Source organism: Canis aureus, chromosome 6, assembly GCF_053574225.1.
Source record: "Canis aureus isolate CA01 chromosome 6, VMU_Caureus_v.1.0, whole genome shotgun sequence".
NCBI lineage: Eukaryota > Metazoa > Chordata > Mammalia > Carnivora > Canidae > Canis > Canis aureus.
Window position 1 is genome coordinate 50233377 of NC_135616.1, and position 17174 is coordinate 50250550.

The 17174-nt window shown below is 47.2% G+C and overlaps 1 protein-coding gene across 3 annotated transcripts; it reads right to left on the reverse strand.

Moving 5' to 3' along the window:
- Positions 1–5724: 5724 nt before the first annotated feature.
- Positions 5725–16244, reverse strand: CREG1 (cellular repressor of E1A stimulated genes 1). Of its 3 annotated transcripts, none has more exons than XM_077901525.1 (4): positions 15876–16244; positions 11891–12010; positions 10661–10845; positions 5725–7036 (listed from the first exon to the last, which is right to left on the reverse strand). In XM_077901525.1, the coding sequence occupies exons 1-4, from the start codon at positions 16227–16229 to the stop codon at positions 7033–7035; spliced, it is 663 nt and encodes a 220-aa protein (XP_077757651.1). In that variant the 5' UTR covers positions 16230–16244; the 3' UTR covers positions 5725–7032. The 3 variants fall into 3 exon arrangements, with proteins under 3 accessions (XP_077757651.1, XP_077757650.1, XP_077757652.1); XM_077901524.1 differs by lacking the exon at positions 5725–7036 and adding an exon at positions 9474–9567; XM_077901526.1 differs by lacking the exon at positions 5725–7036 and having other exon boundaries at positions 10657–10845.
- Positions 16245–17174: the final 930 nt, after the last annotated feature.

The following is a 17174-nucleotide window of genomic DNA, read 5'->3' on the forward strand; positions in this document are numbered from 1 at the left end:
GTCCCCACCATTGCCTGGGGAAAGGACTCCAGGGGGTCATTAAATGTTTGGGGGCAGATCCTGTGTGCAAAGTCTTTCCAGGAATGACAGGAGTCCTGAGGAGTGAGGAGAGTTGTTGATGGTGGGGTGGTATGGACAAGTCCTCTGGAAGGAGGGAGATTACCCCCACCCCGGAGCAGGGCAGCCCTAGTGGCTCAGCAGTTTAGCGCTGCCTTCGGCCCAGGGTATGATCCTAGAGACCCAGGATCAAGAATTGGGCTCCCTGGTGGAGCCTGCTTCTCCCTCTGCCTGTGTCTCTGCCATCAGTGTGTGTGTGTGTGTGTGTGTGTGTGTGTGTGCGATGAATAAATAAATAAAATCTTAAAAAAAAAAAAAGTTCTTGAGCATCAGGTGGGAAGACAGTGCATCTGCCTTGTGTGCATTACAAACATGTGGTTCCAGTTCCTGGGCTGGTGGAGGTGATGCGTTTAGCCACAGAACACCTAGCAAGTCCATTCCTGCACATCTGAGCAAACACAAAATCATCATCTGCAATGGGCAAGCTTCCAACCCTGAGACATCAGGGCATCTGAGAGCCCAGGCCATAATTATGTGTGAGCAGTGGATATTTGTAGCAAATTCCTCACCTCTGCCGGGGCTCATCCCCTCCTCTGACTCTACCAAGTGGTGTTCCCCTCAATGTGGTGCCACTGAGAGCTGCCTCCATGGAATGCACAAAACTAGGAGCTGGCCCCTAGCTCTGACCTTGACTTGCTGTGGGGCCTTGACCAAATCACTTTACCTCCCTTGGGCCTGGTGTCCTCAGCTGCAAGATGAAGGGGCTGGATGCCAAGGTGGATTTTTTTATTACTTGAGACTGAAAAATATCCTGAGAAATACATATATTGTGGGTTCCTCCATCAGGAAAGCAGCTTGTGAGGGCTGCCTTGTCTCATGTGACCTGGTATAGTGCCTTGTACATATTTGAAGTTCAGTATTTGTTAGATAAAAAGTGATTGTCTTTATTTGTATTTATGACCAAAGCATTAAAAATATAAAGCACTTCTTCTTCTTGTCTTCAAAAAAAAAAAAAAAAGATGGAAGGGTAAACTAAATGGCCCTCACATGTTGACTTCTAGCTGGGAATTATATTCACGTACAATTATTCCTGCCTCTTAAATGTCCCTCCCATTTTAGCTGTACCTGCTGTTATCTACCCCCTGCACCATTTTGACTACGGGAGCAAGCCAGTGACTGTCTTGTGTCCAGGCTTCCACATGAGGGTGTTAAAAGAAACCACAAGAGGCCCAAAATGGAGTCACTTGTACTAAACCCACATCACCAAACCAAGGCTTGATACGTAACCATTTATAGTTTCAACCTTCTCCAGGAACATAGTCTTAACTGGTCAGGCTGAAATCTTCTGGTCAGTACCAGTGAGGTAATCTGCACACAGGCCCTTTTCTTCCCCCAAAGAAAGATGAGATAATCCTCTCTTTCCTTGTCCCTGCCTCGTTCTGCCTGTAAAAGCCTCCCATTTTGTATAACTCCTGCGAATTCCTCTCTACTTGCTGGATGAGGCGCTGCCTGATTCATGAATCATTCAATAAAGCCAATTAGATCTTCACCATTTACCACCAGTTTGCAGGGCTCTGCTCCATCTTATAGCACTGGAGTGGCTCTGACCTCGTGCAGACCACATTTTGATCATTTGCAACGGGGAAGGACCAATGGGCTTGCATGGAATGGAAGCAGCTGGTGGCTTGGAAGTCCTCTCTTGGCCAACCCTGGCCATGGCCCAACTCACCCCCACACCAATCCAGGCCTGTGTCCTCCCACTCGAGGAGTAAGTCTGAGGGAAGTCCACTTCTGGGGACTGCTAGGCCAGGACAGGTGGGTTCTCACATGAGAACTTTGCAGTTCCTTTGGATGGTCACCAGCTTAAGAGAAAGGTAAGGTAGTTAAAATAGACAAATTCCAGCAGAGCAACTGGTCTGGCCCTGGCATGCGAGGATTGAACAGGATTTTCCTGCTCTGGGTGACCTTCCCTGGGCAGTTCAAGGCAGCTTGTCAGGGACCTCTAACCTTTGTCATGTCAAACTGCAGTCCCCAGGCTCTTCTGCTCCTAGCCTGGTGGGCCTGAGCTCTCATCAGGTTTTACCACAGGACCCCAGAGTTCTCATTTGTCCAATGTTTGGACATGGTACACAGCTAACACATGGTGAAAGAGGGTTTCCCCCAAAGCACAGTGGAGACCAGTGACTGATGCATGACTGGTATGACCTTGCAGAGGTATTACCAAGAAAATAACTAGTTCTTGGCTCCTCTATAGCCTCATCAGCTCATCCAGGTAATGGGTGGCCTCAGGCTATCTCACACCATGATGGAGATTAACTAATGCCAATTAATCGCCACCCATCCTAGAGATCATCTCCAACTGACAGAGGGGACCTCTAGTAGAGCACTTGCCTAAGGCCACTCGGCTAAGTGGCTGAGCTGGGATTTGAGCATACAGAGCTGACACCCTTTCCTGTGCTTGACACTGCCTGCCCCAAAAGAAGTCAGTGTGCTGCCTGTGAAATCTGGACTTTTCTTACATGTGACCTTTGCCATTTCCTTTTTTTTATTTTTTTAAGATTTATTTATTTGAGAGAGAGAGAGAGAGAGAGGGAGGGAGCAGGGTGGTGGGGGGGAAGGGTAAGGGAAAAGGGAGAGTCTCAAGCACAGAGTCCAACACAGGGCTCAATGTCATGATGCTGAGATCACGACCTGAGCTGAAACTAAGGGTCTGATGCTGAACTGATTCCACCACCCAGGTGCCCCTGACCTGTGCCATTTCTTTTTTTTTTTTTTTTTTTAATTTATTTATGATAGTCACACAGAGAGAGAGAGAGAGAGGGGCAGAGACACAGGCAGAGGGAGAAGCAGGCTCCATGCACCGGGAGCCCGACATGGGATTCGATCCTGGGTCTCCAGGATCACGCCCTGGGCCAAAGGCAGGCGCCAAACCGCTGCGCCACCCAGGGATCCCACCTGTGCCATTTCTTTACCACACACCTCTAATACAGGTGGAAAGACATTTCTTCAAAGAATCCCTATGAACCTGCCATTGAAGGGTCACTGGATTCTTAAAGGACCTTGTCCGACATGTGACAGTATAAATGCCTCCCAGCTAACTCTCTGGGGACTCCAATTGCCTCCCAAAGGAAGGAAAATAATGTGTGTCCTGTCTCCCTCTTGGGTTTGTTGCAAGGATGAGACAAAATACTGCACAGGAACTTATTTTGTAAAATTAAGTCCTAGGACAATCCTTTTATTTTTGAGAAAAGTCAACCTATGAGTTTCCAACTGATATTTGAAGCAAAGGAAAGAAAAGCAGCTAGTATCTGGGTTTTCCAATGTCTAACGTTAACAGCAACCTAAGAGTTGTCAATTAAAATAATTCTATTTTTACCTGTCAAATTCAGTGCCCTGGGTGTGCACGATCATATGAGATTTGCAGGACTAATTGACAAAGTCTTAGGAGCAACCTGGAACGAGTACTGACAGCTCTTGGCTCGGTAATTCCAGTTCTGGGCATCTCTCTAAGGAAATCAACCGAGCAGTGGAATATATTCTGTGCATAAAGAGCTTTCTCTCACAGCAGACAGGATCGGAAGTCACTTACAGGCAGAAAAACTGGAGAAAGTGAAAACAGCACTTAGCTTCTGTGTGTCCAGTGTCCTTTCGTTAGCCCAACTTTCCGCTCCTTTCAGGAGCCCCGCCTGGGAATTGGCGGGTCCCCGTGGGCCCCCACGGTTCTGCGGGCGCCGAGCGCCCCACCCCCCACCCCCGCGGGGCAGGGCACGTGACCCGGCGCGGCCGACGAGCGCCGCCCCCTCCCCCACGCCGCGATCCTGCAGGACCCGCTCTCTCACCAGGAGAGATGGGCCCTCTTTGCTGTGAGATTAAATTGGCTGCAATTAAAACCAACACAGTGCAAAGAGGAGCCAGGAGATGAAGGCACTTCTGAAGGAATATTTTAAGATCAATGAGCTCCTCTTTTTGCCTAAGCTGCTTTGAGGAGGGTTCCTGTCCCCGGCAGCAGCGCGCTAATACAGACCATTACTGGGGAGCCGGGGGAGCCCGTGCTGATGAAATTCTCTGCGGCCGTTCTAGCCATCCTCGTGCGTGGTTCCTGGTAACAGAACACGCTTATGATGAAGTGAAAGAGTGTGATATACGATCCGTGTACAGCATGATCTTGATTCCATTTAAAAATCGCACGGATGCAAAAATGGGAAGCGAACACATTAAAATATTAGCACCATGCTGACGGCTGAGATTATGGATTTTTAGACTTTAAAAAAATTTCCATACAGGTATATGTATCTTACAATAAGTAGTAAAGAAAAAAGCTTAGAAAAAGATCAAGTTTTGTTGGTTGATTTATACCTTGTTTGATTCCAAAAAGGACTTAAGTTTATGATGGTCTTCTCAGATGAATATTCGTTCTCGAGTGGAGTGTTTGGCTCTGAAGTGACAGTTTGGAATTCCCCTAAGAAATATTGACCTACCTGCTTTGCACAACAGTAGAACACTATTATTTTCATTAGTCAAACTGAAAACATGCCCCATTATAGGAAAGTAGACTCTGCTCTTCGATTACTTTGTGACCTGCAGTCTGAATATTACTAAGAAGGGAGGGGTGACATGAACTACACCAAATCAGATTATTTATGCACTGATTTCATTGAACCCTGCCTCATTTCATAAAGGACTATTCTCCACCCCACTCCCATGTCTCCAAGGAATCTGAACCTGAACTAGGAGACAGAAAAAAAAAAAAAAAAAACCCCGCTAATTATTGGCCATGGCTTGGTAAAGACAAACAGCCTTGACCAACTAAGCACAGACTGAAAGCCAAGACGATATCCACCAGACAGCCAGGTGGGCACAGTAGTTTTATGCTCTGCAGTTGCTCCCTATTTTAATTCTCTTCTTGATCAGGGCCTGCCTTGCTCTCTGTGCCAAAGCCAGTCTTGATCTGAAACACTCATCCCCTATCTGGTAAAGGAAGAGCTCCGTCTCTCTTCTGCCACAGGTGGGGTGCAAAGGGACCTGAAGCAAATGACATGGAAGTAGTAAAGCCATGAAAGCCTGGCAGCAGCAGCAGACCAGCCCTCTGTTTTTTCTCCTGCCCCTGCTGGGCTGCCTTTACTCCAGTGTCCTCTCATCAAGGCCATCCACCCCTAACCTGGCTCATGGTGTCATTCTTAGGGACCTGATGGGCACTGCGGACAGGAAGCCTGCATCTCCATAAAAAGTGGTCTAAAGTGCCCTCTGGTGGTCACTCAGACATAACAGACATAATCTCAATCAAGCACCTACTAAAAAAACGTAGTTGACTTTCCAAATTGGATCTTACCTGAATATGTTCTTATACGGTATCAATGAACATAAAACCCACAACCAGTGAGTAAAGGGAGAAAGAGAGATATACACGCTCAACCTAATTCTATCACAAAGTACCTTGGCACCAGAGACACCATGGGAAGCCCCTTGATGAATGCTGCATTCTGGCCATCCCCCAAATTGCAGGACACCATGAGCTGTTTACCAATGGGAAAGAGTCAAATTATTCACTGTAAGCTCTGAAACAGCCAATAGGTGATTTAACATCATGCTAAAATAGAAATGCAAAAGGCTTTTGACAGCAATGAAAGTATAATATTAACATCTATTTAAGAAAATAAATCCAACACATTTCATGAAAATAATGCTTTTAATTATTTTGAGTGAAAAACCTATTTTACCAAGTTTAATGTAAATCATTTTTCTTAAACAGAAGCTGTTTGCTGGATTTTAGGCTCATTTTGTAGTTTTAAAACAGAACTCATATTCATCTTCTTTTCTTAGCCATTTAAGGATTCGGCAGGTTGGTTCCTGACACCCCTCTTTAGGAGGGACCTTCCATCATCTTCTGAAATCATGTATGTAGGTAATAAAATGAAACAGTTTCTTCTTTTCTGAAGAATTGTGATTTTTTTTTAACCTTATCTTCTCTCTCGTGACCCAATTAGGTAGTAACAGCATGGCAGCCATTTAAAGATTTAGAGAGCTGAGCCCACTGCTGAGAGCAGCATTATTTTAAAAAGCTACAGTGCAGTTGGGGGCAGCAGGTTATAGGCTTGGCTTAGGCTGGTCTATGTCCGATAAACTTTACTTACAAAAGAACACCAGAAACTACTTACACGAAATTTCCTGCATCCTTTTTTCTTTTGCAAGCCCATTTGGGGACAAAAAATAAAATAAAATAATGTGTACCTATATGTAGGTGTGTGTTTTGGGTGAAGACACAGATTATACAGTGTCCACTTAGGTGGGGAAATCAAATTCAGGAAAAGTTTTACGAACTTCTGTTCTAGGTAACTATCACTTTAGACTTGAAAAGTGGAAAAAAAAAAAAAAGTTCTTCATAAGAAATAGTTTTGCCCTCTGTAGGATCAACACCACCCAGACTGTCAGACACACATGGACCACAAAGAGGAAGTCCCATTTGTGTCTCACCACGGTTTGACATGGCTGTGCACGGTAACACAGGCCACCGGACAGGCACGGGCAGCTCAGGTGTGGCCATGGGTAAGTGAGGACCTCTCCCCTGAACCTCTCCCAGGAAGTAAGGATACATTTTTTAGTACCTTCAAATGCCAATGGGCAATCTAAATCTGGCACCTGCTCCTCTTCAAGGAGTACCTTTGGGAAACTGGAGCATTTGCATTTGGAACTAATGGAACAAGATTTCCTTGATCATAATGAAAGACACCCCTCTATGAAAATGGCTTCAAAATTTGCAAAAAAAAAAAAAAAAAAAAAGAAAAGAAAAGAAAAGTCTAGCAACCACATCTTCCAAGAAATCCAGGAATAGTCCAACTTGATTTTGTAAGTAAGCAAGCAAGCAAAGCAAACAAATCAATCTGGGAAATGTTCTGGAGAGGAACACTAAGCCCTTCAGGTCTGTATGAGCCATCCTAAGCAACTTCCCGGGTGTCATTAAAGATGCCGTATTTTGCTTCACCTAGGGAGAGGAAGAGAGAGGAAGAAGGATTATTTCATTAAACTGAGTTTAACAAATCTTACAAGTTAATCATTCTAGGGAATGATCAGAGAAACTCCTGATCCAGAAGTTTAGGATTTTGAGTTAATTTCAGTCATTTTGGTGTAGTGAAGAACTGCCCGAGTTTATGCACATTCCTGAGTGCTGGTATCAACAGGTTTAGGGTGAGGCGTTGGAAACTTCATTTTAGCCAGAAGCCCCGCCCTGTGAGTGTGGTGTCGACATGCTCCAGTAGAGGCCTGTGGGACACAGCACTGAGGAGCAGCTGTGGCTGCTGGCTATCCCATGGAGGATACCTGACAGCTTAGCGGGTTTAAAAGACAAAAGCAGTCGAGAACAGAAGGGGCCCTGAACATTAAGCAAAACAGCGGTAACATGGCAAGTGCCCTCCCACACTGAGTCTAGCTGGGATCTCTCTTCCTGTGACAGTCTGACCATGGCTATCAGGAAATCCATCTCCAGGTGAGGGAGACCAGGTAAGTTTATAACCTGCACCTGTAACTACATGTGCCTTTGTGGGCATGTCAGAGAAGAGATGAAGCCTGGGGCAAGCATCCTGCTGCTCACACTTAACAGTGACAGGAGGCAACTGCTTATACTTGGAAGGATGGCCTGCTCAAGGGTTTCAGCAGATACGCGGTTTGACAGAAAAACCTTCCACTCCACATGCAAATATACTCGTGGCCTGGACCCAACAGTCCAGTGAGCCAAACCAGATTCAGTAGGCCCCATATGAGCCCTACTAAGTGGCACTTATACGAAGCCTTTTCATAAGACTCCACCTGAATGCAACAGATTTCAGACGCAGATGGCTTTATGGCATTCAAAGAAATAGCATCTTCCAAAACTGACATGGGCAAGCTGGCCAAGACGGCTGCCATCCGGTAAAGCTCCAGAGTGCCCACGAGGCCCCTGGGAGTGGTTCCCTCCGAGCATGCAGGTTCTCAGCCCTTACAGACATCACTCTCTCCTGAGCTACTGAGCAGCTCTGATGACAAACCAGGTGGGTGGGATGGTGAGGGGCCCACTCCAGGACTCTGAAATGGACGATTAATAGTCAGACGAGTTCCTAAAAGTCAGCTTTAGGGCTGCCTCTCCCTAGGATTCTGGTGTCCTGCATAGAAGGGGTTACATCCTGGTCTAGACTTTGGTCCTCCTCTTATCTCTGAGCTGCAGAAAAGGCTCACTAGTCTGTGTAATAAAATGGGAACCTCAAATTTATCTATTTCTACTCACTTATTCAATACAAAGACTTACAGGCAAGCACATTTTTATTTTGTTATTAAAGGAAGCATTGCCCTTGGGCATGTTATTTATACAAAAATAACTGTACTGGGGATCCCTGGGTGGCTCAGCAGTTTGGGCGCCTGCCTTTGGCCCAGGGCGCAATCCTGGAGACCCGGGATCGAGTCCCACGTCGGGCTCCTGGTGCATGAAGCCTGCTTCTCCCTCTGCCTGTGTCTCTGCCTCTCTCTCTCTCTCTGTGTGACTATCATAAATAAATAAAAATTAAAAAAAAAAAAACTGTACTTCGGAGATTGTCACATCTTGTAAAAGTAAACTTTAACCTTGCATAGTGGGCCTGTCATCTTACTGGCCATCCTCCTGAAAAATTCACTGCCCAGTAATAATGTTATAATTGCTGCCTCTGTATTCCTATAGAGTAAGGTGGCTTTGTCAGTCCAGAAGAGAATCACTAGCCTGTGCCTCTTCACCTGCATGCTCAAAAGCAAAATAAAAGCCATGACTGCTGGATTCCTTATTCAAACAAAGAAGCTGAGAATCTTTGTCTCAAATTATCAGTCTGACAAGTAGCTAGTATTTACTAAGCACCTTCTCTGAGCCATGCACTGTCCTAGACCCTGTTTGGGAATGAAAGAATGAATGAAGAACAAATGAATAAATAAGTAAAACCCGAGCTTTGCTGTGAAGAAATTTGCAATGGTGACAGGAAGTCAAGAGTTCAGTGTGGAACTGTTCTGTAAGAGAATAAGACCCAGAATAATGAAACACTGAGAATCTAAGACCTGCAAATGAGCTACAGTGTACAAGTCTGACAGTATCATCACCCTGATCTCTGCAAACAGCACTCAGCATCACAGGTAGAAGTGCATCATATGAATAATACCGGTTTAGGAGCCTGGCCAGCTAGCAGAGAGGTAAGCAGAAAAATGGGCTCTCAACCTGGTTAGAAGCAAGGTGGGGGCCCCAGAGCTAGAATGCTGGGGTCTCGATCCCAGCACCAACACGTACTGGCTGTCAGACTTCAGGCAAGTTTCTTACTTTTCTGTGCATCGGCTCTCCATCTGACAGCTGAAGAAAAATATTACCTAGCATCTTATGGGGAGAATTCAATGAGCGCAAAGCAGAGCACAGCACCAAGCCAGCACAGTGCCCTGCAAGCAACAAACACTCAGCACGCACCAGAAGTGTTACTGCTGCTGTGATCACTGGTTTCCAGGCCTGGAAGATGGCAGCTGAGGCCACTGACCCTGGGAAAAGCGCAGGCCTCTGTATTCCTTCATTCAAACCATGGCCTAATTTCAAAGGATCTAACCACACCCTTCTTCCCTGTCCTTTTCCCATCTTCAGGCTATCTTCATTCTTTCCTGGGGCCCCTTGGGTGTTGACTGCCCCCCACCCCACTCCTGCTGGGTGCCCCCTATGGCCCCTCAGCACTCACAGCACTGGGGGGGATGTGCACGGGGCTGTGTGCTCAGACTCAGATGTGGACCATTCAGAGTCTGATTCTCATAGGAAAATGCCATCACAGGCCAGCCAGGGCCCCAGAGCATTGCTTTAAAACAAGGTCTCAACCTGCTGTGCAAGCCTGTAGGCAGAGCTTGGGGGTTTGTGAACTTGGATGGAAAAAAGTATTTTCATTTTCATTAAGCTCTAATTGAAGTGTATCATTTCCTTCAATGATGAATGTAGGCAACAAACCTCAGTGGTGATAGCATATCTGTGACTGTCACCAACAGAAATAAAGAAATCACACTCTCATATTGTGTTAAGAGTCGTCGCAGATGCCTGAAAATATTCAGTCCTCACTATTCAGAAAATAGTGTAGTAATGTTACAGACGCACCATTAAACCTTATTTAATATGTTCATTAAGTCATCAACATATTACTACACTACACATTTAAAAATATTTTTTTAGGACAGCCCGGGTGGCTCAGCAGTTTAGCGCCGCCTTCAGCCCAGGGTGTGATCCTGGGGACCCGGGATCAAGTCCCACATCAGGCTCCCTGCATGGAGCCTGCTTCTCCCTCTGCCTGTGTCTCTGCCTGTGTGTCTCTTATGAATAAATAAATAAAATCTTTAAAATAAATAAATAAAATATTTTTATAAATGTATTTCAATAGAGTTGGTTTACATTGTATTTCCTGTGTATTTTATACATTTTAAATATTATTTAAATATTATTCTAAAAATATTATTTTGATGGGGGTAATAGGCTTTACCAACTTGCCAAAAGGGTCGGTCCATGGTACAGAAAGCAGCTGAGACCCCTCCCCTTGCTTTAAAAGATTGAGGACCACTGATAAAAGTTGCAGTACTAAAAAGATGTGCAAACACTTACTGAACTGTGACATTATAATATTCTTCAGGTGTCACTATTTTTGGTCCACCAAAGTAGTCCAGGACCCAGATGTTGGTTATATTCAACTTGGCAAAGAACCAATTATGGCTGGAAGGCCAGGTCTTCATTTCAGGGTGTCGGACAAACAGTGAATGCTTGGCAAAGTCCATTTCCGTCTGATTCACCTGAGGGACATAAATGATGTGAGCAACTCATAGCAGCAACACTTGGTTTCCTCACCTGCTTAGGATAGGTGATCCTAGCATCCTACACATCCTGAAAAGTTTATTCAGTTACAAATCCTGATCTGAAACTTTAGGAATCAGGAGAAAATGAAGGAACCATAAAGGTAAGCAGACAACATCTGAGCATTCAGGTGTGAGTGGTACAGATACTGAGGTGGGAAAGCATCACAAGCACCAACTTCTGTTGCTCCATAGTCACTCTGAGCTATCAGAGAACCAGCACGTGGCATATAATAAAGTGTTCAGGTGCTTTTGTTGTGTTACATCAGCACACATATCCTATAATAAGCAGATGTTAAACATGGAGATGCAAATCCAGAAAGGACAGAAGTCTCTGGAAAAAGTGCAGTGGACCTCAAGAGCATTTGCTGCCCATCCCCCACCTCCTGTTCATGAAACGCAGCCACGGAGATGCATCCACACAGAATTTCCAGACCATTACTCTAACTTGTCTGAGGTTGTCATGAGAGATAAGGCCAAAAAGCAAATCTGCTGGCCCGGCAATTAATCAGCTGTGATACCTTGCCCTCTGCCCTGCAGCATTCACCCCACTGCCTAAATTCATGTCTAGTATTTAGTAACGGGTACCCCTCTTGGAGCTTCTATGGTATGCTCTCTGCCCTGAGCCACTGGTAAAATATGGAGACAAGGAACCCACACATGCGAGATACTGTGTGTGTACAACACTGCCAGGGGCAGAGAGCTCTGGTTGAACAGATGTTCCTCACAGAGAAGGTGAACAGCTGTTATATCTGTTCAGCCTCAAAAAATCCTTCATTTTCCGCCTAAGTTCTGATTGAACACCTATATGAAATCAACTGATTTAAGCCTTTGGTTTTCATGAAAGTATACACTAGAACATATTCTAACACTGTATCTCAATCACAAATCATTTTCATTTTATACTTAAAATGTCTCTTCTTTCATTGTTCATAGATGGTGCTCTTCTCAAACCTGTCTCTGTTCTCGTGGAGTAACTACTCACCTTGGTGACGGTTCCTGACAGTATTATGTGCGCACAGAGGGGACTCTGGGGGTCAAATCCCTTCTTCCTGCAGAAGTTGGTCTGTGCCAAAGACATGGTCAGCGTAGCATGTGGATTCTCCTGCACAGAGAAAATAAAGATCCTCGTGTGTGAGATACTGTCTCTGGAGAGGTACTAAACTTCATAAGTTATGTACACACTGTCCCTAGAGCTGCATATTCTTCCATGTGAATTATAAAACACCACCTACCACTTGAGAAAATTTCTAGTGGGGTAGAGATTGAGCTTGACGTTTCCTCCCAAGAAGCAGGGGCTAGGGTTCCTTTTTTAAAATTCACTGACTCAGTGAGAATTATTTTAAGACTCTTTTTTCTTAAACTCTTAATCTGTTTCATAGTCACCAGAGAAATGACTGTCACAGCATCACTGAAATACAAGGCTGCTCTAGAGCCTTTACTGAAAGGCTCGAAAGGGTTAGACTCTTAATATGCAACTGGTACATAAAAACCATTGTTCAACTAGCTAATTGTACAATTTAAGCAAGAAAGTTGCTGAATCACGTTTTTTGGTTATCTTATGCTAGCAGAAATCGTCACATGATCTCAAAATTGGAGAAGTTGTTTGTTCCTGTTTTAGTCGTAAGAATGCCTCGACTAAAAAAGTGTGAAGCAAGCAAAATTCTTCTTTCTTATTCAGAAATCAGCTTCACAAAAGACATTGTTGACAGATCACAGCAAAATTCACATGTTGCGCTTAGTGCTTTAAATTCCAAGTAGCTCGCGTGGCAAATTCTGCTATCTCATGGTGACCTAGCAAAAGGAGGAGTATGGAGAAAGCTCCTTGAAATCATGTAGCTGTAGCTAAACACTCACTGTTTGTACACTACTGGGCAAGGAGCCATAGGAGACCAAAAAAAAAAAAAAAGTCTCTCCTTTCCCTGTGACTTTATAACCTGGTGGATGGAAAAGTCAGACATAAACAAAACATAACTAGTGCCTAATGACAAGAGGTCAGAAGGCATATAACTAATTGCCAGGCGAATGGATCAGTTAGGTATATTCAAAGTCTAGTACAAAGAGATGTCAACACAGCCTGGAATCGTTCGGACACTCCACAGAACCTCATAAGATATTCAAAACCAGGACAGAAGCGGGATGATGTATTAAAGAGTAAGGGAATTTCAAAAACAGAACCGGGAAAATGTGGCACATGGTTGTGAGTTGAGTAATGAGAAACCCAATCTGCTTAAAAGAGAGGCTCTGGGAGGGTTGGGGAGGATGTGAGGTTGGGGGGGGTGGGTAGTGAGGGTGGCTCAACTCCAAGCTGAGGAGTCAGGATTGTGCTGTGTAGCCTGGCATCTGTCTGTGCTTTCCAAGAACCACATACATGGAGACTTGTTAAAATGCTGGTTTCTGGGCTCCATTCCCAGCCCTGGTATTTGTATTTTTAACAAAACATCCCAAGTGAATCTTATGCAGCTCCAGGCAACCAGATGTTATTAAAGGTTTCTGGGCAGAGGGCAATGCTGAGTGGTATTTTGTTCATGTCAATCTGGTGGGTAGGGTGACAGGGAGAAGACAGAGGTCAAAAGGAGGAAAAGTAGAAAGTATATACCAACCTGACTGGTTAACTGATGGAATCAGACTAATTCTGATGTGGCCACACCTTTTCACTGCCATCGTGGAGAACCAATCCTGGATAGGTTCCTTACACTGCCTTTCTAGACCTGTCAAAGACTGGGGCTGGAGTTCGACCTGGCAGCCATTAGTGGCTGGTTACAGGTGATTCCCACACCTCTGAGTCTTAGTTTTCACCCTTCCAACAGAGCAGATGACCACATCAGCATGGGTTTAAATATAATCTTGCATACAGTGGTTTTCAATTCCTCTCCCTCATTAGAAACATCAGGGAGGGATTAGGGAGCTGTTTTTTAATAAAATGTGTGTGTTTTTTTTTTAATTTATTTATGATAGTCACACACACAGAGAGAGAGAGAGAGGCAGAGACATAGGCAGAGGGAGAAGCAGGCTCCATGCACCGGGAGCCCGATGTGGGACTCAATCCCGGGTCTCCAGGATCGCGACCTGGGCCAAAGGCAGGCGCTAAACCGCTGCACCACCCAGGGATCCCAAAATGTGTGGTTTTTTAAAAAAGATTTTATTTATTTATTCATGAAAGACACAGAGAGAGAGAGGCAGAGACACAGGCAGAGGGAGAAGCAGGCTCCATGCAGGGAGCCTGATGTGGGACTCGATCCCGAGACTCCAGGATCACACTCTGGGCCAAAGGCAGGTGCTAAACCGCTGAGCCACCCAGGGATCCCCTAAAATGTGTTTTTAATAAAGTATCCCGGTACTGTATTTTTTAAAGTATTCCCAGATGACCGTGTTTGCAGCCAAGGTTGAGCATTGCTCACTGAGCAGAATGAGCTTGCTTTGGGCAAATGTCTGAGAGTGGGGTGGGTGGGGAATAAGAAAAGGGTGAACGAGGAGGTGCGTGTGTCTTAAAGAGCAGCAGTTTGTTTTTGCTCAGAGAATTCGGGTCCTCGGAGGTACAGATCTTCCAAGAAACTAGAAACTTAGATTTGTCATTGAAATCTCAATTTTTGAATGTTAGTAACTACACTAGCCTCTCCCCACCTTACCCACAGGGAATACAATCCAAGACCCCCTGTGGATGCCTGAAACCTTGGAGAGTACTGAACCTTATACAGACTATGCTTTTTCCTATACACACACATCCCTATGATAAAGTTTTAATTTATAAATCAGTCATAGTAAGAGACTGGCAACAATAACTAGTAATAAAATAGAACAATTATAACAATATACTGTAATAAATGTTGGGTGAATATGCTCACTCTCTCTCAAAATACCTTAGTGTCCTGTAGTCACTATTCTGATGATAATGCTGAGATGTGATCAGATACCTATCGGATCAGGTGAATCAGGGTAGGCTCTGTGACCTGGCACTAAGCTACTACTATTCGCCAGTACCTCAGGAGGAGAATCACGTGCCTCTGAAATACAGCTGACTGCAGGCAGCTGAAATCACGAAGTGTAACTGAGGATAAGGGGGGACTCCTGTAACTAGAGTTTATTTAAAAAACAAACGGAACTCTGTGTCAGCCAAAGAAATCCGGTCCGTGGGACATATGCAGCTCTCGTGCCACTATTCCTGTGGTCTGTATTTTGAAGGCAGACAGACTTGACATAAAATTCCAGTTTGGCTCCTGGCTCTGGGCAAGTCACTCAACCTATCCGAGCCTCAAGTTCATCTGCAGCCCACTCCTGGACTCTGTGGCTGGAGCCCCTCGGGCTGTAGAGCTGTGACACCACTCTTGGGACAGCGGGGATCCACCAAGGGCTTGTAAGCACGGCCCTGCCACCAAAGCTGGGCACAGGCTGAGCCCTAGACCTCATAACATCAGTTCTGCTCCTTTCCAGGGAAGGCAGTGCGCACAGGAGTCCTAAAAGCTGCAGTAGTCGCTCACGACGTTGTGTATTCCCTCCCTGCTGCTGAAAGGCAAATTCTTAATTCAGGAGAAGGGGAGGCCTTGTGAAATTCTAGAATACCACAACCGTGCCCCGGGGCGACCCAGGGGCGAGAGGTCCTCCGCGTAGGTGGCGGGGGCGGGGGCGTGCGTGGAATTCCCGCGCTCGGTGGCGGACAGAACGCTGCGGGGCAGCCCGGGTGGCTCAGCGGTTCAGCCCAGGGCGTGATCCCGGAGACCTGGGATCGAGTCCCACGTCGGGCTCCCTGCATGGAGCCTGCTTCTCCCCCGGCCTGTGTCTCTGCCTCTCTCATGAACAAACAAATTAAATCTTTGGGAAAAGAAAAAAGAAAAAAAGAACGCTGCTCTCCCAACGCGGGGCCGGGAGGTAGGAGGCTGGGCTCCGCGGCGCGTGCACACGCTCCCCTCCGGCGCCCCCGCGCCCCCCGCCCCCCGCCAGGGCCGACCTTGGGCCCCGCGGCCGCGGCTCACCTGCAGGTTGCCCACCGACTGCTGCAGCGGGCTCAGGTAGAAGTAGGGCACGCCGCTGCCCGCGCCCGGGGGCCCGTCGCTGAGCGAGAGGACGTCGGCGAAGGCCCAGCCGCGCACCGCCGGGTCGGTGGACAGCGAGGCCAGCGCGCCCCAGTCGCACACGTGCGCCACGAAGCGGGCCACGCGCGCCGCGTCTTCGCGGGGCGGCAGCGGGGGCAGCTGCGCGGCGGCGTCCCAGTCCCCGTGACCCCGGCCGCCCCGGCCCCGCGCCGGCGACACGAGCAGCGCCGCCAGCGCCGGCGCCAGCAGGGCGGCGAGCAGCGAGCGCGCGGACCCTCGGGCCCGGCCGGCCATGACGACGACGGCGGCGACAGCCCAAAGCGCCGCGACCTCCAGGGGTCGAGGGTGAGCCGGCGCCCCTGGCCCCGCCCCCCGCGGCGCGGGCCGGCCCCGCCCCCTCCGAGGGGGCCAATCGGGAGTCCGGGAGCGGGGGGCGGGGCCGTCTGTGCGCCCCGCCCCCTGCGCGGAGCCCGCTTGTTTGTCCGGCTCCCTGCGGCTGCCGCCCGGGCGCGCTTTTTTTTTTTTTTTTTTTAATTTATTTATTTGCGAGAGAGAGAGAGAGAGAGAGAGAGGGCGTTTCTAGGGCAGCGGGAGAGGAAGAAGCAGACTCCCCGCTGAGCGGCTTGCTCCCAGCACCCCAAGATCGTGACCTCAGCCGAAATCAGACGCGCTCCCACCGAGCCTCCCAGGCGCCTCTCCCCACCGCCGCTCTTTAAGGACCGTGACGTTGTCCCAAATGTGAAGTTTGCTTTGTTTGGTAGATGGAACATGGAAATCGTCCTGTTAGGGGAAGACTGCTGGCTACACACACACACCCCTTTTAAAAATACCTTTGGGGGGGATCCCGGGGTGGCGCAGCAATTTGGCGCCTGCCTTTGGCCCAGGGCGCGATCCTGGGGATGCGGGATCGAATCCCACGTCGGGCTCCCGGTGCATGGAGCCTGCTTCTCCCTCTGCCTGTGTCTCTGCCTCTCCCTCTCTCTCTCTCTGTGACTATCATAAATAAATAAAAATTAAAAAAAAATACCTTTGGACACAGCCGCTAGGGGATTGACAGTCTACCCTCTGTATCCCATTAACAAATTTGAACTTACTGAAACCAGCTTGGGACCTGTTGAGTCATCAGAGGGGTCAGTGATTTCACAAATTTCTCACCCTTATTGACCCTCCCACGCCACGTAAATAGCATTTCCCTCTTGCTCCTGCTAAGAATCTTCTTCCAGGAGGAGCATTTGGGGC

What these genes read in the sequence shown, in the direction of transcription:
- CREG1 (XM_077901524.1), bottom strand. Translation starts at nt 16,229, where the DNA reads ATGGCCGGCCGGGCCCGAGGGTCCGCGCGCTCGCTGCTCGCCGCCCTG. An exon ending in AGTCGGTGGGCAACCTGCAG is followed by an intron (nt 12,011 to 15,875) that starts GTGAGCCGCGGC and finishes TTCTCTGTGCAG; the next exon opens with GAGAATCCACATGCTACGCT. An exon ending in TATTATAATGTCACAGTTCA is followed by an intron (nt 9,568 to 10,660) that starts GTAAGTGTTTGC and finishes CGCTTTTCCCAG; the next exon opens with GGTCAGTGGCCTCAGCTGCC.